Source organism: Dermacentor andersoni, chromosome 7, assembly GCF_023375885.2.
Source record: "Dermacentor andersoni chromosome 7, qqDerAnde1_hic_scaffold, whole genome shotgun sequence".
Classification (NCBI taxonomy): Eukaryota; Metazoa; Arthropoda; class Arachnida; order Ixodida; family Ixodidae; genus Dermacentor; species Dermacentor andersoni.
The window spans coordinates 75076277-75103359 of NC_092820.1; the positions used below are offsets into that span (position 1 = coordinate 75076277).

At 49.2% G+C, this 27083-nt stretch overlaps 1 protein-coding gene across 1 annotated transcript in view; it reads right to left on the bottom strand.

Moving 5' to 3' along the window:
• Window positions 1-27083, bottom strand: part of LOC126534282 (uncharacterized) — a 52108-nt gene that overhangs the window by 18444 nt on the left and 6581 nt on the right. Inside the window, exons 5-6 of the mRNA XM_050181553.3 lie at window positions 18671-18872; window positions 1568-1693 (exon numbers count right to left, since the gene is read on the bottom strand). Of these exons, the coding sequence (XP_050037510.2) occupies window positions 1568-1693; window positions 18671-18872 (328 nt within the window). The remainder of the gene's footprint in view (window positions 1-1567; window positions 1694-18670; window positions 18873-27083) is intronic.

Genomic DNA, 27083 nt, shown 5'->3' on the forward strand with positions numbered 1-27083 from the left:
GTACTTGTCCCTCGATGAATGATATCGCGTCCTCGTTCAGCTATGTTACTTGCTTATTGCAAATTGCCATTTGTACCACGAATGACAAGCTCGGTTCAGTGACTATGCTTGCGCTCTTTGGTGACACAGCTAGCTGGGAATCTTTATGGAACAAAACAACGCTCATTCGCATAAGGAGCTTCCTCTATTTTTTTATACAGACACTCCAAGCGAATTTCTGCCGTCGCCGTGATGTTACGCATAAATCCGAATAACGATAACCTCGTCGCCGCGCCGTAAGCCGTGTGTGCGAGTAAAAGCTTGCGAGGGCCAGCTGACGATCGCGCCTCAATCTCGCGCGCGCGAGGGAGGAAGGCGGAGAGGAAGCGCGCATTCTGTCACACGCGAGGCCCGGGGAGGGGGGTGAGGCGAGGGAGAGGGGAGTTCTACTCCGGCTGCTGCTTACGGCGCGGCCGCGCGGCAACCGTATCTTGAAAGTGATCTGCGCTGTGGAGAAAGTACGTGCCCACATCGAACACATCACCCACGCGGGCCTCATGTTCAAAGCGATCTGCGATGTGGACAATATGTATGCGCCGAGTGCCGGTAGCTTTGTAATGCACTGTGCTTTCGACGTTTAGTTTAAGTTAAAGCGATAGAAAACACGAAGGTCAATTCGCTCGCTGCTGCTTCCGCGGTTCCTCACTCCAGCGTTTTGACGGCGGGCTCTGGCGGGTGCGATGTGTTCATGTTTGCCTGTGTGCGCATGACACCGTGCTTGTTACTTTAGCTAGTAAGCGAATGCCTACGACTTTACACGGCCGATAAAACTACTATCATTACTTCTTATTGTTGTCTACTAATTCGCTATCGCAATGGATGCTTCGCCTTTCGGGCGAAATTGCGAGTTTTTTTTTTTTTTTTTGAGTACGGTAGCGTAAGACAACACGAGGACAAGACAAGTACAGAGGATGGATGCTACTTGTCGTTAATATCTAGAGCAGTTCATTGGCCTGGTCATGTCTTGCACTACCACACTCGTAATAAATCATTACATACTGGCACCAGTTGTTAGTTCTGTCGTTTCGAATTTCTCTTTCATTTCAGCTTTCACAGAGCTAATGTGATAATTAGGATGGAAAACGGAATACTTTCGTAGAGTGCATGCCCAGTAGAAGAAAGATTTGTAGTCTGTTACTTTTATTAAAGTCTTCTTGCACTGTGCAATGTTATTTTCTCTTTACGGTGATGATTTGGGAGTTTTAAGTTGTCACAGAGTCGCAAGAATAAAAATATTTGGAAGTAGTGCATGTTGTGCGAGTGTGTCTGCTTTCTTTTTTTGTCTAGCTGGCAATTTTCTTCCATAGCCTTCATTAGCAACATTTTCTCTTCTAGTACACTGCCCAAATATCGGCTGGCGACACGGCCGCCTATCGGGAGGCACCCCTACGGCCGTCGTCCATGTTTCTCGCTTAGCACACGTGCCTATAGCGACAAGTATGTAGCTTTTTGGAGAGGGACAGACGTTCGCTGCAAGCGCTCCGAGAACTGCTCACGTTTTAAAAATAGGCGAATGAAAGCTGCTCACCCACTGTGTTTTGAAGATGCTCACGGAGCCGGCGAAGAAGTCGCCGTGTAGCGAGAAGTACAAAACCTTGTCCAGGGGGAAGCCGTCACGTGGCGGAAACGTCAAGTTGTGCCCGTTCACGGTGACCTGCGGTGGCACGGACCCATGGTTGATGCGGGGAACACGCGCGCCCCTGTGTCATCGTCATCATCATCAGCCTGGTTAAGCCCACTGCAGGGCAAAGGCCTCTCCCATCCTTCTCCAACTGCCCCGGTCATGTACTAATTGTCGCCATGTCGTCCCTGCAAACTTCTTAATCCCATCCGCCCACCTAACCTTCTGCCGCCCCCTGCTACGCCTCCCTTCACTTGGAATCCAGTCCGTAACCCTTGATGACCATCGGTTATCTTCCCTCCTCATTACATGTCCTGCCCATGCCCATTTCTTTTTGCGTCCATCTGTAATTCAGAGTAAATCTTAGCGCGTCCATGTGTGACTGAGAGCAAGGCTTGGTGCGTCCCTGTGTGACTTAGAGTAATGTTATCGGCGCTAACTTTACTCCGAGTCAAAATTTAGGTAAACAGCGACACCACGTCGAAAGAAACCATCACCTCGTCATCGTCTAGAGCCACGTCATGAACTTTTTCAATAAAGTTGCAGGAGTTGCTCACACGCATGGAGCTCTTCCCGATGAGTGGAGACAGAACCTGGTGCAGGTAACCGGACAACTTGTAGAGAAGGGAGCGGGTGTAGTCAGCTATTGGACGCAGGGGGACATCTAGACTTGTGAACTTTCGGTAAGCCGTAAAGTGCGCGTGCAGCACCGTTATGACATGTCCGACTTCGTTTTTGAGTGCTGCGGAACGCCGCCCGGGCAGTTACGTCCGACCGGCTAATCCCCGACCAAGAAAACGGGCTGCCATACCCTACGTTCCTGGGATAAGCGAAACCTTGTCTCACGTTCTGCGCAGTTATGACGTTGAGGTGGCACACGTGCCTGGATGTAGTAAGCGGAGGCACGCACCCGTGGGCGGTAAGGACAGGTTTCCGAGAGAGTCGTTTCCTGGCGTAGTCCACAGGGTACGCCACGCAAATTGCGACTACGCATACATCGGTGAATCGGGCAACTTTAGGCAGAGACTGAGACAGCATCAGAACAATGTCGAAAAGAAACGAACAGTTTCGAATGCCCTTGCCGAGCACACAGATGCGACGGACCACAAGATTGACTGGGAAACTCGAGAATTATCGGCCAAGAAGGAAACTTGAAATCGCGGCTGTATCTGTAGTCGTTAGAGATACAAAAAAAAGAAACACGTCACACGCTCAATCGAAGCGAGGGAACCCTCCCCCCGTCGTACACGCACTGCTTACGTCACGTGCCGAAGAATACGTAAGCTTCCATGAAATTTCCGTCACCCCATCATGAACAAGGCTTTCATAGCGAAGCCGAGTCGTCTTAAAGAGTTTATTGTTAGCATTTCATTAGGTCGATGTCTGTCGTTTTATTGCTTCATGTTTCATCCCGACCAGACGGGGTTTCGATCGGACCCTTGACTTCAGAGTAAAGCTCAGCGCGTCCTTGTTTGCATCAGAGTAAAGCTTAGAGCAAAGAGGACAACACAAGAAAGCAGACTGGACACGACTCTATTCTCAAATGACGTTCAAGAATCGAGACATACCTAATATGCGCAGGGAGGAGTCATCACGGCGTCAGAAAGGCAAAGAGCAAAATCGTACAGAATGTCTAAGAAAAACAAATAATTATCGAGCCACAACATCCTGTAAGATCACTTGGATTTGAATGTGTCAATGTTGCTTCTGTTTGTCTGCACATCCTTCAATTTCGTTTTCAGGGATCATTCGTGAGATTTTGTTCTCTTGGCCTTTCAGACGTCGGGACGGCTCCCTGTGCGCATGCTTCTTATGTCTGGGTTCTTGAAAGGTAGGGTAAATACATCAGTGGGGAGTGGCGCCTTGTCCTGTCTCCTTGTCGTTTTCTTTGCGATAAGCTTTCATTATGAATATGCGCTGACTATCCCGCCAATGTATTCTGTGCCACTCAAGTAACCATACGCGGTAAATGAGCTCTTACGAACTTTGTGGAGCACAAGTCGTCCACGTGGTCTTTTTTACCGTGCGCAGGAAAAAGGAGACTAGCGTTAATTTTCTGTCTCGAATGATAACGAAAGTTCAGAATGCCTAAAGATGGAGTTGCAGCAAAAGCAACTTGTGCTTACGTTCTGTCCTTGCGTCATGTTTGGAGCTGCAGCGGCGAAATACAACTAGACAAAGCATTACTCGTGTGAAAGTTATTCAGATGGACTAACCATTTCGACAACTTCGCGTGCGTAGAAAACCCATCTGTTTACGTTTCACGCGATATTTTATTTATGTGAACAAAATTGCACAGGGCCGCAAGTTTGTACAGGTCGCGTTTCCGTTCTTAACCAGTGGACCATAGTATATCGAATGAGAATCTGACCGTGCAAGTTCAATGGTCGCGCTGAAAACGGAACCAATTACGTAGCAGCCCACATAAAATGTATCGTTAAAAAGGTAATGTTAATAAAAAAATAATGCACTTCAATTTCACCGGGAAATTTGCTCGCGGCCGGGCTTAACGGTCTGTTTTCCTTTTTTTTTCTTTGCTTTTCTAGCATTTCGGAACCCCTCTTTTAGCCACACCATCTAATATTCTCTTTTATTTTTTTCCTGGATGCTGTAGCGTGAGCAGTAAAGTGTAATGGCAGCGAGGCACGGCTTCAAATCGATAACAGCATTTAGTTTTGCTAAATGTACTTTTTTTAAAAACATTTTCTATAGCTCGCTGAATGACACGTCGCACGAAACGACAAGTTGGAGAGGATTAAAATCTCGGCGCAACAAATTGTGCGTCATATGTGATCTGCTCGCAAAAAGCACAAGTTCTTCGCTTGACTCGTAAAAATAATATTTCATTATACATGCCTTCGTTGCTCTTCTTTTTTTTCTCTGATTATGCATTTGCTCTCAACGTTTAACGATGCGTTAACGAAACAGATAAGACGCTCACACGAGCTCGACCGGCGATGTACATGGTGGACCGCTGCAGCTTCCAACCAATCCTCGCCTCTCTCTTCCCGCGCCACCCTTTCCCAAAACCACCAATCTCCCGGGAAACAAGGCGACGCGAGTGAACTAATGGTTTTCTTTCTGCCGAGTTATCAATAGCCTCGGACCGCCGCGTCGTACATTTCCGCGAATTGATCGCGACCCCGAACCCCAATCTCTTGCCGGCGTTCGCATTTTTAATGCTACTTTTCCTTTCATTTCACCGTTCATCGACCAGCGTACCGAATGGTATTGCGTAAAAAAGAAGACAGACCGACGTGAAAGACCACGTCGATATATACATGTAGCAGGACCGCCCTGCCTTTTCAGCCATTATGTTTCTTTCGTCTGTCTCAGCGAAAGCAGACGAAAACAGAAATTACGAACGTCGGTTGCGAAGAGTACGAGTACGAGCTTACAAAACAGGCAGAGCGCAGACGACGACGAAGACTACTACGACGCCATATTGCCTAACAAATGGTGCCTGACTGAGTGCAATTCCTTCCGAGTCATTAACCGAGTGCCTCTCGAGTGCATTGATTGCGAGATATATGATTGCGAACAGCGGGCTGCTGGCGTGGAGGTACGGAGGAAAGGGCGCGGAGGGCAGGCGAACGTAATTTCTCGTGTCTAGAACGATCCGTCGTCTGGCCATTGCGAACGGCGCGCATACCTAAAGCCTGAAGAATGTCTCCCTATACGCCAGCCCATGCACTTCGGCATTTCTCTCTGGTTTGTCGTCTGCCGAGTGCCTGTAGCCTGGCGCTGTGACGCGTTCTACTCGCTGACGTCAGCGTCAACGTCACGTTAGGTGGCGTCGCCGGGGTTGGGGGGCGTAACCTGAAATCTAAATCAGTGGAGCTGCTCGGGAACAGCGGGAAATGTGTGGCAGTGCCACGCAACACGGTGCAGGCGCTGTCTCCTCAAAGCGGTTCACAAAAGTCCGCAGAAGGGTCCTCTGACAAAGCTTCACTGTTGAAAGGTTGCCCGCTGGTGCATCGATAGCAGCACTGATAGGCAAAAAGAAACAAATTCTACGTCTTCGAGCTTTGAAGACTTAAATGAAATTCTGAGATTGTAAGTGCCAAAGCCACAATATGATTATGAGGGACGCCGTAGTGGGCTACTACGGGTTAATTTTGACCACCTGAGGTTCTTTAACGTGCACCCAATGCACAGTGCATGGGGGTTTTTGCATTTCTGCCTCATCGAAATGCGACCGCCACGGCCGGGGATTCGATCCCGCAACCTCGGGCTTAGCAGCGCAAGAAAACCACTATGCTACCACGGCGGGTTTTTGTAGACTTGTTGATTACTTGAACGTATGGACAGACTTATGGATCCAAGGTCGGAGTGTCGGTGCTCAGTGAGAAGCATGACTACACGCAGAAATGTTTAAACTTACAACGCCGAATTCTAAACCTGTAATGTTGTGCTTTCGTCTATTAAAGCCACGGCGGGATGAGACCAGACAACTGATTGATGAATATGAAAGAACTACGTGCCGTGTACAGTTTGAATGATCACTTCGGGACGCCAATAAAATAAATACGGGACAAAATGGACCTGAAAAATGTAGCACTGCGTTCGAGCTTCTTGGACGGCGTTCTAACACCACGCGAGAGAGGGGGTGATGCATGACGGAACGACGCAGAACGCGAGGCAATTGCTGCAGCGCAGCAGAAACAGCACCCTGCAGATATCAGGAGCCTCACAATGCTGGCGCGATTAAAAACCCTAGCAGCGGCACTGCAGGCGTCGCGCCTGGGTGGAGCACAAGTTGCTGACTATGGAAAAGCACCGGCGTTTGTAAGCTTCCGACGAAAGAGGAAGAACTTCATTAATTTCGACCCCCTGTTCGCGATTTCAAAGGATATCGTTATACGCCCTCTTGTAGTGGCCTTTTGGATCATATGGTCCTTGTAGATTGTCTACGGCCTCTGCAAAGTTGAGTATTTTGAAGAGTTCTATCATCGCCGAGACGTTGTCGACGATTCAGCCAGCCCCGGGTTCTTGGTTGAATTTTTTGTTTCTTAAGGATTTCTGTTAATTTACCTGTTGTGTATGGGCGTTCGGGTACACCTCACCTATGTCGCATGCGGGTAGTCCTTCTTTACTATGTATGGGGTGCACGTAATGTGTCGGTAGGGAGTATGTTTGTGCCTGTCTTCATATGATGCCGTCCTTTCTACTTAGCATCCTTGGCGGTGCCTGAAGTGTGCTGTGTTCTCAGTGCCATGCCCTTAGGCGGCCCTTTCCCGCGGCGCAACCCAGTAAACTAGCACAGCGAAGGAGGAAAGAGCGAACGCGGAGCACAGCGGGGTATGAAAGACGCGAGGAGGAAAGCGGTAGATGACAATGCAGCAGAACCTTGAGGCGGAAAGGGAATGAGGAGGTTATGGCGAAAGCGTGAGAGAGAAAAGCGTAATGCGGCGACGATGATTACGCGGTGGCGCCAGAGTAGCGCGTGAAGGGTGGGAGCTCGGTCTGTCAGCGGCGGCTGCTGTGAATCGCGCCAACGCGCCACCCAGGCGACCTTACTGTGCTCCTGTTCGGAAGTGCAGCGTATCGGCTCCGCCGATTTTCGGCAGGAGCCGCGGATAATCTCATCTGAGCCCATCCACGCTACGACCATCGGACGCCGAACGTCATCCGGCATCCCTGGATACGATTTCCAACGAGGTGGGGCCATTTAAAGCTTTTCCCGAGTGTTTCATCGGTCGGCCACGCCGGCGGGTCGGCTAAGCCTAACGGCAGAGCCACCGCCCGGCGCGACGGGGCAACCGTCTCGCGCCACCACAAGATGTCTCAGCAAGCCACACACCGAGGATATGACCCAGACTCGATGAACTGGGCCACCATACAACCCAGCGGCAATAGAGAGCAGCCGCTTTCAACCTTGAAGAGCCCCGCGCTCGTTGCCGCGATCGCTCGACGAACGCAGGGCTCGACGAACGCGGCGGCCATGGATGCGGCCTCCTCGGACGCTCCCGCTGCCGGCGTTCGCCCCTGCAAGCCACCACCGCCCGCCTCGCGCGTTTCGGACGGTAAATCTCGGCCGCCGGTGACCTGGAGACCGACTCCAATGCCAAAGCCAGCCCCGGAGGATTTTGTGGTTGTTGTGAAGCCGCGAACACGGGTGTCTCTGCACGAGAAGTTTCATGAAACCGGATACGGCAGAGCGTTCATCGCTTACCTGGGCGCGGAATGCGCACAAGTCATCACGGTTCTCCCAATTAAGGAGCAGAACATTATACTAGTTTACACTGCAAAGCCCGAGATCGCTGACCGCATCATCGGAGATTTCGAGCTCGGCTCTCCCACTGAAAAAATCCCCCTACTCGGACATCTCCGGCAGGACGGCGGCAACATCTGTTATGGTGTGGTCACGGTGCGCAACACGGATACCGATGAAATCTTGCATTCCAGTCTCCAGTGGCGCTCCGGAGAAATCCTGGAGGTCCGGAAATTCGGAGCATCAAATAAGGCAAGAGTAACTTTTGCTGGCAAGAACAAACCACGCTACATTCACTACGAGGCTACGCTCATACAAGTCCGGCCGTATCGGCGCACGATACCTGCCTGCTCCCACTGTGGCATGGTCGGCCACCGTACTGACGTCTGTCCCGGCCCCAGGCCGGACAAGTGCAGGCTGTGTGGAACTGCGGCCCATCTCATAGACGGAGAACGCGAACCGCACGAATGCGTCCCTCAGTGTACCTTGTGTGGAGGAGCCCATGCCACGGGGACTCGATCCTGCACTGCTAAATATCGTCCACTGCAACACCAGCGCTCGGAACAGGGTCACCGTCCCAAACCCAAGCGCGGCCGTCGTAAACGTGGGAAACGGCGACCAAAGCAACCCGTGCACCAGAGAGACGACACTGACCACCCAAAACAAAGGGCGCCCCCGGCCGGTCCCATTGACCAGGGAAAGAAGGATGCGCCCCTCCTGCCACAGCAGCAGGCAGGGAAACAAGCCACCGGAGCGAGACCGGAGATGCAGAGAGCCTGGGTCAACGCGGTCAAACAGGGAACAAAGGTGAGCAGCGAGGGTGGGGTGGCCCCCTCACGTCCTCCCTTTTCCTCTGCCCGATCCCCCCGCACGCCGGAGCAAATCGAAATTATTGCTCTTAAAGAGCAAATAGCTAACCTACAAAAACGGCTAGCTCTTGCAGAAGAGCGTCAAAAATCTCCCCCACCGCCCGTCCCTCTGTCAGTAGAGGCGATGGATAGCGATACCTCCCCTCCCGCGTCCCCTGACCACGGACACTCGGTGATAGAGGCGAGGTTCAACGCGTTGGAGGCGCAAATGAACGCTAGACTTCAGGCGTTCGAAAAGCAATTCACAGCCGCTCTCGACGCAGCCCTCGGCAAAATCCCGTGCCTTATAGCGGCACATACCTCAAAATCTACTCCTGCTACCCGACGGAGAGGCACAGTCAAGCGCCTTGTCGGTGAAAATATTAAGGAGAGCAGAACCAAAATTCCGCACGAGGAGGAGGCTCTTCCTCCGGCAGGACCGATTCCGTCGGTTATCCTGTCTACCGGGGCCCCCGGCTCAGAACAGGCCCCGCACCTGACCATGTTAAATCCCAGTACTCAACATGGCGGGACACCCTAAATCCCTCCGAGTGTCACAACGCAACTCGAATACTGCTGAAATTCTGCAGTGGAATTGTCGAGGCTTCAAGGCACGCACCAAGCGAGCTGACCTTAGACTCTTCATTACAACCCTCCCTCAACTTCCTGCTGTAGTAGCCCTCCAAGAGCCGGGAGAGGGCGTCACTTTCACGAACTACATAAGCTATCAGCAGGACGCACAGAGCTGTATCTGTGTCCATAAAAATTATACGGCCTCCCCGGTGGACCTGGACTGTAATGTAGCTTTTTCGTATGCGATGGTCACCCTTCTTCCGCTTCAAAAACACGATCCCCCGCTTCACATTCTAAATGTGTATAGGTCACCAAAAATACCAAACGTCACTTTTGCTGATCTCTTCAGCAGGGCACTAAAGGTGGCAAATAGGGAACCACTCATAATTGTTGGGGACTTCAACGCCCCCAGTCGATTATGGGGCTACCACCGCGAAGAGAAACGCGGACGCAAGCTGGCGGAGCTTGCGTCTACGCTGGGCCTCACTCTTCACACGGACCCTGCCAAACCTACCCGGATTGGGAACTCCGTGACTCGGGATACCTGCCCGGACCTAACATTTACTAAAAACATAAGATACGCAGATTGGCACAATACCGAGGAAACCCTCGGTAGCGACCACTGCATTCTCACGACCACAATTCGCACTTCAGCCCTCACTCGTCCTCACCACAAGGCAACTCTTCCAGACTGGCCAAAATTTCGTTCCAACTACAACAACCCACAACCTATAGTGGAACAGGGGTACACCACCTGGTCACAACAGCTAATCACGCAACTCACAGACACTGAACAGCAGGTTCAGCTCTCTGAGGCGAATCCGGTGGTGGACAACCACCTCCTTCACCTCTGGGAGGCCCGGCACAGCCTTGTCCGCCGATGGCGCCGGCAAAAACACAACCGTAAACTCAAAATTCGCATCGCCGAACTCACCCAGGAGGCGGCAGAGTACGCGGCCCAGCTCGCCGACTCCAACTGGGTAGACCGATGCAATACGGCCGCTCGACAAATGTCGAACCGGAGTACATGGCGTCTTTTCCGCGCCCTAATTGATCCTACGAACACCCGGACAAAAACCCATAAACACCTCCAGCGAGTGATCCACAACTTTAACGGAGACACAGCCGCACTGGCTATCTCCCTCAGAGAGAAATATCTCTCTACACACCAGGATGCCCGAGGTCACGCGTACTCATATGCAGGCTCTGAGAACGCTGAGCTGGATCGACCGTTCCAGCTTCATGACCTCAAAGCGGCACTTGCCAAAATGAAACGAGGAACAGCTCCGGGCAGGGATAAGGTAACGGTAAAGCTCCTAGCCAACCTCCCCGACCCAGCCTATGCGCAGCTCCTCACTTACTTTAATGCAATCTGGCAAGGTGACACCCCTCTTCCCATTGACTGGAAAACGGCGTTAGTCACCTTCATCCCTAAACCAGGAAAAGCCATTAACACAGACAATCTCCGGCCCATCTCCCTCACCTCTTGTGTGGGAAAGCTGATGGAGTCTATGGTACGGGATAGATTGTCCACCCATCTAGAAACCCAACACATCTTTGCAGACACCATGTACGGCTTCCGCCCACACAGGTCCGCGCAGGATGTCCTACTACAACTTCATACGGAGATTCTCGAGCCAGTCGAACACCCTAGTGATGGTAAGGTAGTCCTTGCGCTAGACCTAAAGGGTGCCTTCGATAACGTCACGCACGAAATCATCCTAACCCACTTATCCCAGGTAGACTGTGGATTCAACACCTTCAACTACATTAAACAATTCCTCACAGACCGCCAAACCTTTATCCGGCTACAAAACACGGAACATGGCCCGTACCAGCTCGGTACACGAGGTACCCCGCAGGGAGCAGTACTCTCACCACTCCTTTTCAATCTGGCCATGATGAAGCTTCCTGCCCTACTGGGTGAGGTCCCAGGCGTGCAGCATGCTCTGTACGCCGATGACATCACGTTGTGGGCTACTCACGGATCGGTTGGAACAATCGAGGCCAACCTGCAGCATGCGGTGGCTATTGTGGACGAATATGCCCGTCGATGCGGCCTGGAATGCTCCCCGACCAAATCGGAATTTGTGCACTTACGACCCAACCCGAAGTGCACCACTAAACTCAACCTATCCCTATGTACAGGCCCCATCCCGGAACGCGACGAGATCCGAGTTTTGGGCCTTTACATACATAGGAACCGCAAAATTGATACCACTATTCAAAAGCTCCGTAAGGTGGGGGACCAAGTGGGTCGTATGATCCGCAGGGTATCCAATAAAAAGGGGGGCTTGCGATGCAAAGACGCTTTGCGGCTAGCGAACGCATTCGTAACCAGCCGAATACTCTACTCGGCACCCTATCTCCACCTACGCAAATGCGATGAAAACGCCCTTGAGGTGATTTTACGCAAAATCTATAAGAGAGCCCTCGATCTTCCCATAACTACGTCCAACAAACGTCTCCTCGAATTGGGGATGACGAATAGTTTTGGGGAACTGCGCGAGGCTCATCTTAACAATCAATTCTTGCGGTTGAGCAAAACACCAGCGGGAAGCCGCCTCTTGTCCCGCTTGCACATCCGATATATAACCCACACGGAACCCAGAGTCTCACTGCCAGAGGCATGGCGTCTCACCTTACAGGTAAACCCTCTCCCTTATAACGTGACACGAGATACTCACGAGGGCCGCCGCCAAGCGCACGCTACAAGGATCACCAGAACATATGGAGATCGCCCGGGAGTATTCTATACGGACGCTGCCGGCCCTCACCACGGGGGTTGGTTTACGGCGGCAGTCGTCCATCAAAACACACCCGTTAATGGTCTCACTTTCCGGGCCCCCAATATTACTTACGCGGAGGAGGTGGCCATCGCGCTTGCTGCCGCAGATCCAGCGTCTCGGGTCATCATCACTGATTCGAGGGGTGCTTGCCGCAATATAGAACAAGGCCAAATTCCATATCGTGCCTTCCAAATACTTAAGAAATGTGAGAACCAGGGATTCCAACCCCGGCGCTCCATTATTTGGGCCCCAGCTCATCAGGGAATAGAGGGGAACGAAGTAGCCGACGCTACAGCCCGCTCGCTTCATTTACGGGCGTCGCCTCTATCACCCGTCGACGAGGTCCCTGAATTCAAACCGGCAATCACCTTTAAAGAAATCATACAGCTGTATCAGCTTAATCACGGCCGATACTTCCCCCCTTGCAAAGGCCTCAATAAGACGGAGGAGCGCTGGCTTCTCCGTCTCTACACAAATACAGTACTGTGCCCGGCGGTGCTGAAACACTTCAACCCGGCATTTTCGGGCGAGTGCCCGCACTGTGGGGAGGTGTTTGCGGACACATACCACATGGTGTGGGCATGCCCCTCCAACCCTGCTTTCCCCCCAAACCCCCACCCTACCCGAGAGGACTGGGAGGCCACCCTGCTCGGCTGCTCAACCCTCCAGGAACAACGCGCCCTGGTGGCCCGAGCCAAAGCCGCTGCAGAAGCCACGGGGGTCCCGGACTAGGGACCGCCCCCTAGACTTTGTAAGGGCTGGGCCCTTAGGGCTCAGCTCACAGCTCTCTTGTAAATAGTAGAAATAAAGTTTGTAACCAACCAACCAACCACCCAGGCGCTGCGTCTCGCGATCTCCAGGTTAGCGAGGCACTCGCGTTACACTTCGCTCCGTTTGCAACGCGCCGCACAAAACAGATTGTCCATGCTAGCCAATACATCGCGGAATGAAAACGCGTACAGAGCTACGCTCAAATTTTGCATTAGGGAGTATCGGAATCGTCGGCGAATTTCTTGCTCCCTATTTTGCTTATTTTCTTTTTTTTAAATTCTTTTGACGTTAATGGGTCGTCCCATTTAAGTTGAGGGCCACGAATCGTAACGCGGGAACGAGCATGCGCTCTTTCATTCCCCTCCGTGCCTATGTGACTGAGAACCCATCGCAAGAGTATCTTTATGTCTGGGTGTCTGTACAATCGCAATCGTAATAAAGTTAGTAATGAAAAACTGGGTGAGCCGGCAAGCGACAAGCCGAATTCACGCAGAGCAGGACAAAGACAAGTAGTACCCGTTCCGCGCTTTTCGTGAAGGTGAACACCAAGAAGACCACAACACCTGGGACATCAGGGAATGTCAATTGCTCAGCTTGGCCTAGGGGGAACTATGCTGCTATTAACCTACGGCTGATAACCCATGTTTCCTTAATAAATGCTGCGGAACCTGCAGTGAAGAGCCGGCGCATGGCATCCTTTCGCATTCATTATACCGGCCTTTGTAAAACTGGAGACCCAGGATCCCAAAGGTGCTCAAGACAGTCCAAAGGATCCGCGAGGACAGCTCCAAGGTCGTGCTTTTTTTGAAGTAGTTGTCCGAGAAAAGATTCAGTTCAAAGTTCGTGGGAGCATTCGTGACGACTTAAGTGCCTGAAGCTGCGTTCTTTACACTGATTAAAGTGATGTGACTTGATGTCGCATGCATGCCGCACGAAGTCCCTTGGCGACATATGAGGTACGTAAAACGTAATTCCACCAGCTGCGAGGAATACATCTTGTACTATTTGCGGCATTACGTTGAGAAGGGGCTTTCAGTGCAAGCGTTGGCACGTAAATATCGAAGTAAAAGTGCATTTCTATGAATGTTGAGGACGTTGAGGGATTCACGACTGGTAAAGGAATGAAAAGCATGGCCCTACACACTAAGAATGTGCATTGTTGGTCACTTACATTCATTGCCGGTGATAGAGGTAGGTGTTTTCTTATACATCGTATTTTTGAAGAGCACGTTTTGTGAGCCCCGTAAAATCACGCGCTGTTGTAACTAATATTTTGAGATTCTTTTGTCGTTGTTATGGCGCCTACATACGGTATCACTGGAAAAGTGTTACTATTGGTCTACGATGCCCCCAGAGGCTCATCAATACACATAATCGTTGCTTTACTACGTCTCCTCTTGTCACTGTACAACCCAGTGAAAAATATCACCGTACAGCCAAAAAAATAGACCGATACCAGTCTTTCCTGAATATTGCTGGCAAATGGACGTAGTCTCAACATTGCGTTTCTTCAATTCCGCAGTATGAATGTGCAACCTCCAGTGACTATACAAGAAGTTGAAGCTATAAGTTGAACGACTAATAACTATTTTTAATCAATTCCTCTGACCGCCCCCATAACAAAATTTGTTGCCACAAGAAATCTATAAGTTCGACTTCTGTTGAAGTTTTAAAGGGAAGCTTTCTTTCCAAGGGTTTGTCATCATGACCTGGGTGTCTGGGTATTGTTACGATCGGCCAGCGGTGGCAGTGACTTTTTAGCCTCTCCTGCCCACTGCGACGAACCGCTTCGTGAAGCTAACAATGCTTGTTCCTCGGACAGACCTGCAGCTACAGCAAGGCGAGGCACGTTTGGCGGATCGAGTGTTGTTTTTTGGTTCACTGCCGCCATGACAGACCAATGGGAGCAAGAAACACCTGGAAAAGAGTGTTGTACGGCGTTTCCTCGTGGACTCCGGTAAGTGGCATGGTCGTTTGACAGATACTCCAGCTAACTGCTGGGTCATCCCAGGAACCAAGACGCGCCAGCTTGAGTCGAACGTGGCAATCGCCGTCTTCGAAGCTCCCCTCCTTGCTGTGTGTTCAGTGAAGAAAGGTGCTGGAGTGAATGTGCGAACCCTCGCCCTAAACGCGGGTTTTTCGACGACTTTGGACGCTGTGATTGGACGAGAGGAGAGATTTTCCTGGCTTACGGATCTCGGGAGGACAGGGGGGTTTCAAGCAGACTTTTTCCGTTCCTCAGGGTGCTTCAATTCAGTCATGCTAGACTGATGAGACGTGACGTTCTCCACTCCTCGTGTAGATATTGTAGATAAATCCCGTACTCCTCGTTCTCGATGAGAACATGCTCCTCCCTTCAACAACGTCCTTAGCGTGGATGAGTCGGACGACGGCATGGGCCAGCTACCCGATTTTCCATGCCCGACCCCAACTCTTACTGTGTGTGCTGCCTCCTCTCTTGCCGAGTAGACAGCTTGGGTCACTAGGCACGTACCCGGACAATTTGGCTGCTGGATGCTGTCTAGTTTAGTATACAACTTGGGCCACCGGAAATGTGCCACTGGGTATATTCCACTGGGCATGTGTCACTGGACATGTGTACCTGGGCATCTGTCACGGAAGATGCGCACATGATTCTTGGCCAATCCCGCCGTAATGGATGTGTCACTGAGAGTAAAAGGGTTATTAAGCCTTAAATGTATTTAGGTAAGATTCGTACTTCTAATTACCCTCCGTACACCTCTCATCAACCTTCTTCCCTCGACCGCCGCCTCATATATCTTCATCGCGACGCACACAGTTAAAAAATATACAGGCGACGAGGGCGTGTGCGTGTCATCCGCTATACTGCTGCTCCCTGGCGAACTCAGACAAGCTTCGCGCGTCATTTAGATTCAAATATTAGAATTTAATTTTAATTCTAATATTTGAATCTAAATCACGCGCGAAGCTTGTCTGAGTTCGGCTGTTATACGTGCCTAAGCCGCGATATGATTACGACGCACGCCTTAGTGGAAGGCTGTGCACTAATTTTGGCCACTTGGGTTTTTTTAACGCGCACACGATTCATGCGCTTTTTTCTTGCATTTTGATAGCAACAAAATGTAGCTACCACGGCCGGCACTCGCGCCCGCGACCTCGTCCTTAGCAGCGCTATGCCATAGGCGGCAAGGCCACCGCGCGATTTCAACATTGCGTTGATTCTGCGTGTTTTTGTTGTTTCCTTTTTCACTTCTGCCGGAACATGCAGCAGATTGCAATACTTAATTCATCTGTTGGTGAACTCTTATTCGAGACTTCCTGCTTTTAAAAGTTCGGCAGCACGTTACACTCCCGTAACACGTGAAGGCGAAAACCTGCTGTAGACTCGGTAATGCATTAAGCTGTAGGATCGAAGGGTTCAGGTTCCTTGCAAAACATAACGAGCCGCCGAGTGTAAGTACACGTGCGCTGCTTTAGGTCGACCTCCTCAACGACACATGCGAGAACTTAATGCCCTATCTAAACGGGCAGCATGCTTGTTGCCAGTAAGTGTTTCAAATGTGTAACACAAGCCGAACAGAGCTGCTTTACATCCCATCAGCAGAGGAGAGCAGCGTTCGCGATCGTACGCCTTGCTCACGCCGCTTCACACGTCGCGCCTCGTTTCTCGCTTGGCGAGCATCCTCCACTGTAGCGTGCTACCGAGGCCTACTACGCAATCCACTAGGCCCCGGATGAGCATCCTCCATCGTCGTCTCTTTGGCTTCGCAGTCGACTGTCGCCACAACCGCTGCCGCCGCCGCCGCCGCCGCGTGACGTCAGCGACGCAACACCCGTTTTTCTTACTGCGCACGCCGTGCGTTCCCCTCTGCACACGCCGCTCGCTCGGAGAAGGTCACGTGCTTTTTGGACCACATGACTAGACGCCGCGTTTATTTCAAGGCCATCGCGCAATGGGGGGGGGGGGGGGGCACTTAAGGCTTTCGCCTTAAAAACCAAGATGTGCATCATGGGCACGTCGCCTTTGCTTCCGTGAATAATAGTGGAAAGAAAATGAATGACGCTGAGTTCAATCCTAGCACAATAGCGGCGCCGTACGGCGCGTAGCAGCGGAGTCGCCGTGTACAACCGCACAATGAAGTAACTTCGGCGCTGCAGTCAGCAGAAACAGGAAGGCAACAATGAACGCTGCCGCAAAAGGGCAGCAAGAAGGAAAAATTACAACCACGATGCGAGCCGCGATTTATCCCCTTCCTATCTAGTACCGCTAACTTCATGGGAGCCACATATTCTTTTGTCCTGCCCCTCCTGCATTTATTTCTTTTTCACTTTTTTTTTCTTCTGCGTATTCATTCTGTGCTCGGTGGATTCACATAGGCTGAACTCCACGCGCTCAATCTATCGCCCGATGACTTCCTGTTTACGTCGCGTTCCGTTTCTCACAATTTCACCGCTTCTATAGCTCGGTTTCCGCTGCTTTTTCGTTCTCACGTGATCTTATGCAGCAATCATTTCTTGTTGCGAGTATTGTGGCTTTTTCTGCAGTTTCATTGCTGGGACAGGCGCCATCAGCATTGTTCGACTCCCCAACGCCGTCTGCTAGCCGTAACCAGACGTCGCTGTGTCGTTGTACGAACCGACATAACAAAAGCGATTTGTGAGCGCCACGCCACATTGTTGTGGTCTGCGCTTCGCTGTAAGCTTATAATAGATCGAAAACTTTCCTCGCTATTACGTGCGATGCGGTGCACTGCTAAGAATGAAACCGTCTTTCTTGAGTTGCATGACTATTACAAAAACTTCCGCAACATCACCCCCCTCCCCCCCCAAAAAAAAGTTGGCAGACCTAATGCACATGTGGGATTATATGCGAAGTGGGACGTCAGTCAAGTTGTGTGGAATAAATTATATATAAGTAATAGCGATCACCGCAGTTGTGTCTGCTTTAATCCTATAGAACACGGAACATCATGCACTTTTTATTCCTATTCGCCTCAAAGGTCACAACTTTAATCCCATGCAATCATTGAGCTGATGCGCTACATCTAGGCATGTTTAAGAGTTCTGTTTATCTTGTGTTACAGTGGCCCACGCCCATTCTAGAGAAATGGCCGAGAATTGGCATGTGCCCGCTGTCACATAGCGAATGGCTGAATAAATGAAAAAATGAAGTAAATGAAAGAATTCGTTCAATATAATGCGCTATATATTTTACTGGGCTGTCTGAATATCCGAAAATTTTGGATAACGAATCGTCTATTTGGCCGACTCAATTCAGTACTCAAATAATATAACCACTAGTTGCAAAATGGAAGGTATTCTTTTCTTCAAATACCTTATGTATACTTCACATTGCCAACTGTGTACTATCGCACATCTAATTGAAGCAAAAAATTTACGCGAATGTCATCCCGTCAGCGTAAAGAAAAGGAGGTTACGCAGAGCACGCCGCTTCACTCAAGGCGCCACACTTTTCCAACTAAGCCATAACCTCTGGCGCTCAGATTTCACTGAGGCAAGGCATTCGGCAGCGAGTTATATTTGGTACGAGTTATTGATTTCGAATTGCTTGTAACTAAACCGCCCACTTTAAATCGTTGCTGGTATATGTGTGACATACGAGGTATACTCCATGCCCAGCAAATTAAAAGCGTTGTTATAAATTTTCCTTCTCTCGGGACGCCGGGATCGCATGTGTATGACGCTGGCTTCTATAAACGCCGTAATTGACCCCCGTTACAGGTGCTGTTCCCCTGCAACGACGAAGGACCTACTAGCCACGAGTCAAAATTCTTCAAAAGAACTACTGTAATGTTCCGTCGCGTGACGTCACCTTGGCGCTCCCGTCGCCGTAGGCCTTTACGCGGATGCAGAGGGCGCTTCCGGCGGCAATTTGGGTGTCCTCTTTGGCCACGTCCTCGGCGACCTTCTTGTTGTACGTTCGCAGCGCAACGTACGGTGTCGGCTGGAGCTCGATGAGAACGAGCAGCGACACGTGCTCCTCGGTCTTCGCCTCGCGGAACTTGACCTCCAGTCTGCGAGTCACCGCGAGAGACGGGGAAACAGGGGGGCGAAGGTAAAGTGTAAGTGCTGGCACATATTTTGTGAGTTGTTTCATTACCTTTCATATTTATTTATTGCGATTTTCTGAACAGTCTATAGAATGTTCGTTAGACACTTTCCAGAACCCAACACGCTTGTTCAAGGGTCCCGAACGAGCTTAACGACCTGAAAAAAAATTTTCAATGACAAGTATGTGAAAGAATTATATATATTTTTTAACACTTGTTCTTGAAATCGAGGCTATGGAAATGCATGAACAAGTGCAACGCCACCCCTTCCTTTCGTTCCCAGGTGCCATGCGAGCGACACAATACGGCGCGCTTCCTCCCCTGGCGCACGCGAGATTGAGCCGTCATTGTTGGCTCACCGTCCCACGCTCAAGAGATCAAGATGAAAGTTACACTGACGTTTCATTTTGTGAACGCCGGTGTCGCGCAAGAGTATGGATGTTATAGTGCACATCACGCTATCGGTACTCGGATCGCCTAGACGCCTACACTGTCCGCATCGCAGATCGTATTCAACACAGGGCTCGTGCGGTAGCACCATACGCAGCAGCCGCCGGAGTAGAACAGCCGCCGGAGTAGAACGGTTGTAAGCGTTCGCTTCCTTCTAGATTACCTTTCTGAGGCGGCACGTGTCTTTGTCGCCGTCCACCTAGCTGGCTATGCATACAGTCCGCAGGCCACGTATGCGGACTCCAGTTGCCTTTAAGAAACATTTCGGTTGTGACCGCGGTCTTAATATCTTCTGTTCTGACAGCGTTCGAGCTGCCTAGTGTCTCTCCAGGGCAGTGCACAGCATCTTCAAGCGATAAAAGCTTAAATTTATTCACCGGCTTAGATTGCCTGTTGAGGGCTGGACGATTATAAGCTTTCGTCTAGCTAATGTGAAAGAATAGTCAACCCTTTGGGCGGGCACGAACATTCACCCCCTTGCAATACTGTGGGCCAGGGAGCACTTCAAGCGTTTCGGACGCCACTAGGGAAGAACACCCGTGTGAAGAAATGCTTAGCAGTGATTTTCAACAGAAAATTTTTTTTATTTCTTGGGCTTTTGTACAGCGTGAAGTCTCCAGCCAACAACACATTGTGGGTGAAAAAAAGAAAGCATTTTCTCCATGCTCCTTAGAATAGCCTTCTTCAGTGCTCTCATACGAGTGCGTTTATTGGTCATCTGAAGGCCGAATATATTCCTCCTTGAAATTAAAATGGTCTTCAGATTTACTACACGCATGAGATGTTTTTTTTCTCGGTAAAGCGCTCGCGGTGAAAATGTTGCCATCCAATCAGCGCCGCGAAAAGCATGTACGAATTCCTTAAAATGTGTCGCGAAAAAAAAAAAAGAATATGTTGCTCTCGTGAGCAAACGCGGCTAAGTAAAGCTATCAATGGTTGAAAAAATTCCCGGAAGGTGCCGCAACGAACACAAAGAACCGTTATGCAGGCACCAAGCACAATTGGGAATCGCAATTACGCCAAGTATTTTGCAGGTAGGTAGCTACACAGCACCGTTTGGGGTTACGCAGGGCGTTACCAGGGTGGACCAACGTGTTTGTGTAAGGCGAGCAGCTGTGTGTCTGACGCAAGCGTGTGTGCGTGACGACAGCGGCCAGACGACGGCGATGACACGACTTCTGCTTCGGACGTGCGAGGCGAGTTTACGACGTGCCGATTGTCGACTTCTACGAAGGTGCTGGACAGGCGTGAGAGAAACATGAATTGTGACGTCATGAGTGGCTACGTGCTATACGAGGGGACGCGCCTACGTCTATTACACGAAGTCTATGTTAAAAGGGTGATGGCGTTCGCATTCCTGCGATGAAGCTTTAAAACCTACTCGATCTGGGCCGATCACGAAGACGCACAGCTTATGCGTAGCATTAGCTGCTGCGAGGAAAGTACCGGCCAGTGTGTACAGATCCCGCAGGTCGTGCACTCTGTGACACGGAGTGTCAAAGCACGAGCTGCCACGAGAGAAGAACGTGAGAAACCGACACGTGACGCAAGCGCCCTACATCTGAAATAGCGAGGTGGCTCGCACACGAAAGAAGTATGCGGGCGTTCTTGTATTTTTTTTTTTTTTTTGCATTTCACCTTCACCGAAATTGCGGCTGTCGCGGCAGGGATTCGATCCCGCACCTTCGGGCTCAGCAGCGCAACGCCATAGCCACTATGGGACCACAGCGGCTAACGGGCGAAAGAACCAAAATATGCTACTCGCTTCGAAACGGCGGAAGGAGCCGAAGAATTTAACTCTGCTATTTAAAAGAATGATGTGCTCGAAGGCATGTGCCAGTTGTATTTGTTGCAGCGAAGATAGTGAGGTAGCGTCGGTTTCACTGTGTAATTCCGTGAAGGACACAGACGGCAACTTGCACAGCTACATTCCAAGCGTTTGTATATAAGTACGTTTTAATATAGTTAAAATTTTTATAGTTATGAAGCCTTGATTTTTTTCATGTCTATAGGTAACGCGAGCGGAATCAACGTCACGGGCGCAATATACCGGGTGGTCATTTTTTTTTTTTAAGTTTTAAGGAACATTTAAGAATTTGCTGTGGCAGACAGCATAATTCTAGTCATTGAGCTGGATTATTCAAAAATACCGACACTAGTTGTACGATAAATCAGAACACATCATCAACTAATCGACAGAAATTCACAAAATAATTTCTTCATTAACTGATTGATGGCGCAAATTGCAATTTATGAATTGTAGCCGTAGCGCTTGCAAGGCACGTCTCCCGGGAACAAATTTTGAGGATGGCACAGGCCTCGAGATATGTGTCGTCAAACTCGGAGCAAAAATTCACTGTTCTTCCACTCACTTTTTTTAACGAACGCTTTCGTATGCATTGAAGCACCAAGTAACTAGAAAACCCATGTATTTAGTGGCACACCTCGGTAATAAACATAACGAAACTGGTATAGTCCTGATAAGTCATGCTAAGTTGATGCGCCTTGCGACCTCATCGGCTACAATTCGCAAATTACAATACGTGCCACGAAGGAATTAAGAAGTTAGTGATGTTTTATGAAACAGTTGAATGGTGTGTCGACTTTCGTATAAGTATTCTTTTATTTATTCTGGCACTTTACGGACCGAAACCACGATCTCATTATCAGGCCCGGTGTAGTGAGCCACTCTGGATTAATTTTGACCATCTGGGTTTCTTTAATGTGCACCCAGTGCATGTAGCACGGGCGTACTTGCATTTCGTCCTCATCGAAATGTGACCGCCATGGCCGAAATTAAATCCCATGCCCTCGGGCTGAGTAGCGCAATACGATATCCAGTTCACCACGATGGCGAGTTTCCTGCAATTAACGTCCGCTTCTCCGAATAATTCAGGTCAAGGACTAGAATTCTCCTACAGGCGATCTTTAAAAAATCGCTTAAACTTCTATTTGATCACCCCGTATAAGTAACTTCAGTGCCCGATCGAAAGTTATTTTTGTTACGCAGCGACATCTAATTCGGCAGAACAGAATCGCGTTATACGTTTACGTGGCGAAGTGGAAACAACCGTGTAACTTTAGACCTCGATCGAGGTAGAGGCGTGGTCGATGTGCATTCCAGGAAGACTTGCAGGTCGCCCTCGCATTGCGTGGAGCTACGTCATTGTGCGATGTTCACGCTTTACGTCACCTATTTCATCGTGTTTTACACAATTTGTTTGCTGCACACTCATGCAAGCACCAGATGTACGGTGCTCTTCGCGGCTGCTAAATGGAGCCATATATATTTCGTGTACCATTGCACATCCGTGTGCCAGTGAAGCATGGTGACACGCAAAAACTCTAGTTCTTTCGCGATTGCTGCAGTCATCGCCCAAGTGCTCAACGCTGGACATTCGTCATCAGCAAGTCACTCTTTCGGATGAAACTTCGATATTATTGCGAGAGCCATTATATGGACACTCCAGGCGCATTTCTGCCAGCGCCGTCGCCGTGAGGTTCCGTACGAAGTCCAAGGGCGATAAAATCGTCGACGCGCGCCTTTGCGAGTGGTAGCGTGCGAGAGTGAGCCGGCGATCGCGGCTCAATTTCGCGCACGCAAGCGAGGAGAGCGGGGAGGAAGCGCGCTGCCTTCCGTCGCGCGCAACTCTTCGGGAGGAGGGGAGGCGTGTTCTACTCCGGGCGGCCCGGGCGCCCACCCGGGCCTCTAACTTAAAGGCCATCTGCGACGGGGACTGAGTCCGCCGAGCGCTGTGTTTCCGCAGCTTAGTTCCCGTTGATGCGAGACGCAGCCAAGGAGGCTATAATAAGTTGTTTTTGAAACCTCCTTGGACGCAGCACGAAGGTCAATTCGCTGGCTGCTGCTACCACGCTCCCTTACTCCAGCGTTGTCGCAGCGAGTTTCCGCGGTCAACGAGTGAGATGTGTTCATGTTTGCTTGTGCATGCTTGTTAATTTATAGTTAGTATGCCTATGTTTACAAGTCTTACGGCCTATAAAACTACTATCCTTACTTCGCATAAATGTCCACTAATTTGCTATCGCAATCGATGTTTCGTCTTTCGAGCAAAACTGCTACTTTTATTTGTACAGTAACAATTTTTAGAGTTACACTTTCTCGAACAACTTTTTCCTATGCAAATTCCAGCTTCAGTATTGTGTAGCCGAATTGGGAACGGCAAATGGGCCCCCAACTGCGGTGTACACTGTTTGTCCTTGCCACCAATTAGCCTTTGTCATTGGACCCTAGTGCGCCAGCAGAGGAGATGTAGCTTGTGGCAACGTATTGTGATGACTTTAGTGGCGCTGCATTGGGGCCTGATTCACTTAGACTGCATTTACCAAGCTCGTCACCATCACGGTACTGGCGTCTTTCAGGAGCGATGATTTGTTCGCAATTCTCTCTTAAATATGGGATGCTGGTGAGCTCGCGTGATATTCATTTGCATCTCAGAAGGGTGATGGTTTGGAATAGTCGGTTTTCCGTAAGGCTTTGGGGTCCTTGTTGGTCTGTGTCACGCTTCGCGCTGCATTATACAGATTCATTTGCAGCATGGCTTGACATATAGTGGTATGCGTGTGATACATTATTCTGCAGTTGTGCGATTGCCTATAACTTTACACACTTGAAATTTAGTAGCATGCAATGCTGCAAATTAAACTAATTTTTAGATGTAATGTCATGCTTGGTGAGTTACAGCCCCTTTCGGTATCGGATATGTGGATTCCAGCCTAATTTACGGGCCGCTTCCGAAAGTAGCACAGTCTAAAGATGTGTTTTGCAGAAGGGTTGAAACCCGGGCCAGTTGGTACATTGCTGAAGGGAAAAAAAAAACAATCACAAAAGACAAGAAGAGAGGTTCACACCACAATGACTGGAAATATGTGTGTCAGTCATCCCGAATATAGATCCTATACTCTTGTGCTAGTGCTACCGGCGGTATCCTTGGTGCGCGCTCCGATACTGAATATAGATTTGTTACCGGTGGTACGGTGCTTCCGGTGGTACCCCATGCGATAATGCTGATACAGGCGTTATCAGTAGCGATGCGCCGATCCTGTGCGCTCTCGGTAATATTGGTATTGATGGTGCCGGCGGTAATAGTGGTACCATTGTTGTGCTGCTCAAGATAGATTTGGTACAGGTGATCCTGTACAACAGGATCGGCCCTAGACAGTGTGCAGCTCTTGCAGCGAGGTACGTCTTTTAAATATTGAGCCAAGTGTGAATGCAGCTTTTTAAGGAGACTAAAGTGGCAGAAATACTTTTTAAGGTCCTTTTAAATCCTGTATTAACGCGATAGCGTTCAGGGCCCCCTGCCGTAGGAAATCCGGTGTCCGAGCCGCAGCCGGCGTTGGTGTCCCGTGAGCGAAAAATATTGACTTGTTCTGTCACTAAGTAGCCCATACCTTGTCTTACATTCTTTTCAACTTATTCCTCGAAATTTTGAGAACGACAGCTCACGAACAAATGTCATCCAACAAAACACCTGCCGCGCATGCATTTCATGTTAAATCTTCTCGGACTGAAATAACAATAGGCGAAACAATAACAGAAGATCGGCCCACGCAAGAGGCTGCGCCTCTACCAGAAAGCTCGCCTTAGTGCGTGGCGTTCGCCGCAAGCATTTCCCGGTAAACATCACGGTTACATAAGCTGAAGTTGCTGGGAAGTGCCAGAAGCAGTCAGGGATCTTTGAATGCTATAGTGTTTCCGCTCTTAAAAGCAAAGCTTAAGCGTCCTCCAATTTTTTATGAAAATATATATGCACTGAATGACCTTTGGGGTCTCAATCGTGATTTCAGTCATACTTAAGTATAACTTCGTAGTTGTCAGACTGAGATTCGGTGATCCGACATTGTTTGATCCTACAATCAATGTCATGGCAGGATGATGTGTAATTTACTCAAGGAGGTTCTAAAAAGAATTTTTTTGAAACCGCGTTGATTTTAATACAATTTTGGATTTCCCCGAGTTATTTCATCCTAGTCAGCGTTTATAAAGAGTGTTTCTTTTAGCTGCACCAAATTTTTGAAGATTGCATGTGGCAGATAGCACAATTCTAATCCTTGATCACAATTACTCGATCAGACTGCCATTACTTCTAGCAGAAATAATCAAAATACTTAATGAAATAGTTAACATAATTACGTTATTGAACTTGTTAAATATTGACATTATGGCTGCTATTTCAATCTACGAATTATAGCCGATGAGTTCCCAAGGCGTATTCACTTGGAACGAATTCTCAGGACTGTACCAGTTTCGAGATATTAATGTTCGAAGTGTCCGACGAAATGGATTGGCGTTCGAGTTACTTTTTTAAAGAAAAGGCTGTTTTATTGATTGAAGCACAAAAGCAACTGGAAGACCAATGAATTTCGTCGGACACTTTGAAAATTAATATATATCTAGAAACTTGTGCAGTCCTGAGAACTCGTTCTAAGTGAATACGCCTTCCGAACTGACTGGCTATAATTCGTAGATTGAAACAGTGGCCGTAAGGTTAATAATGAAAAAGCTAATTAATGTAAATATGTTAATTACTTATTTAGGTATTTTGATTTCTCGCAAAAGTAATGACCACCTGATCGAGCAGTTAAGAGCACGGACTAGAATTGTGCTATCTGCCACAGACAATTTTTACAAATTTGGTGTAGCTAAATAAAAAGCACTACAACTTTTATTCGAATTTTAAGAGCCTTAGCTGTTACTCATCACATTTCTCAATTTCTTTGGTTCTGTTACCACCTCCCTTCGGCGTGAAATTTTCATGGAATCCAAGATGGCGGCCCCCATAGTAAATCAATACAGCAACCCGATTGCTGACGTCACTAGTATATCCAAGATGGCCGCCAATTGATGACGTCATCAATAAATGCAAGATGGCGATCGCCATAGTAAATTAATAGCAACCCAATTGTTGATTTGTGGCGTCTCGTTACTGTGACGTCAATTATCCAAGATGGCGGCCAAATTCGGGTGCCAATAATGACGTCGTAATCCAATATGGCAGATACAAATGAATCCACGTGATTTTGACGTCATAATCAGAGATGGCGGCATAGTTTAGGAAACTGAAATCCAAGATGGCGGCCAAATTCTGGTGCCAATGATGACGTCATAATCCAATATGGCGCCTAGAATGGAAACCACGTGATTATGACGCCACAATCAAAGATGGCGGCATAGTTTCGGAATCTGAAATCGGAGATGGCGGCCAAATTCGGGTGCCAATGATGACCTAACGGTCCAATATGGCGGATAGAGGTGTAACCACGTGATTATGACGTCATGGAACGCAATGGCGCCACAGTTTCGGTTTCCCAAATCCACGATGACGGCTCTTTGTGTGACGTCATAGCCGAGATGGTGGCCACTAAAATTAGTTGTGCACGTACACCCCCCCCCCATAAATATTATAAATTCGTCCATAAATATGCGTCGCACAATGTTCCACTTCGTTTGTAATGTCGCTAGGTTCACTACAAAATGAAATGTGTACCTTTTGGGTTCCAGTAAATGCATCTTGAATTACTTGCATTTACGTACGATTTTGCATTTTAGGTACAGTAACTTCGGCAAGCATACCCGGGTGTTCAGTGAAGGCTATGCAATTTTGAGATCTGTAAAATGCTGATGCGTACATAATTCAACAAGCATCTATGCAGTTGTCATCCTAAATTAAGTATGGTCTGAAAGCTGTGTTTTGAGGTGTAATG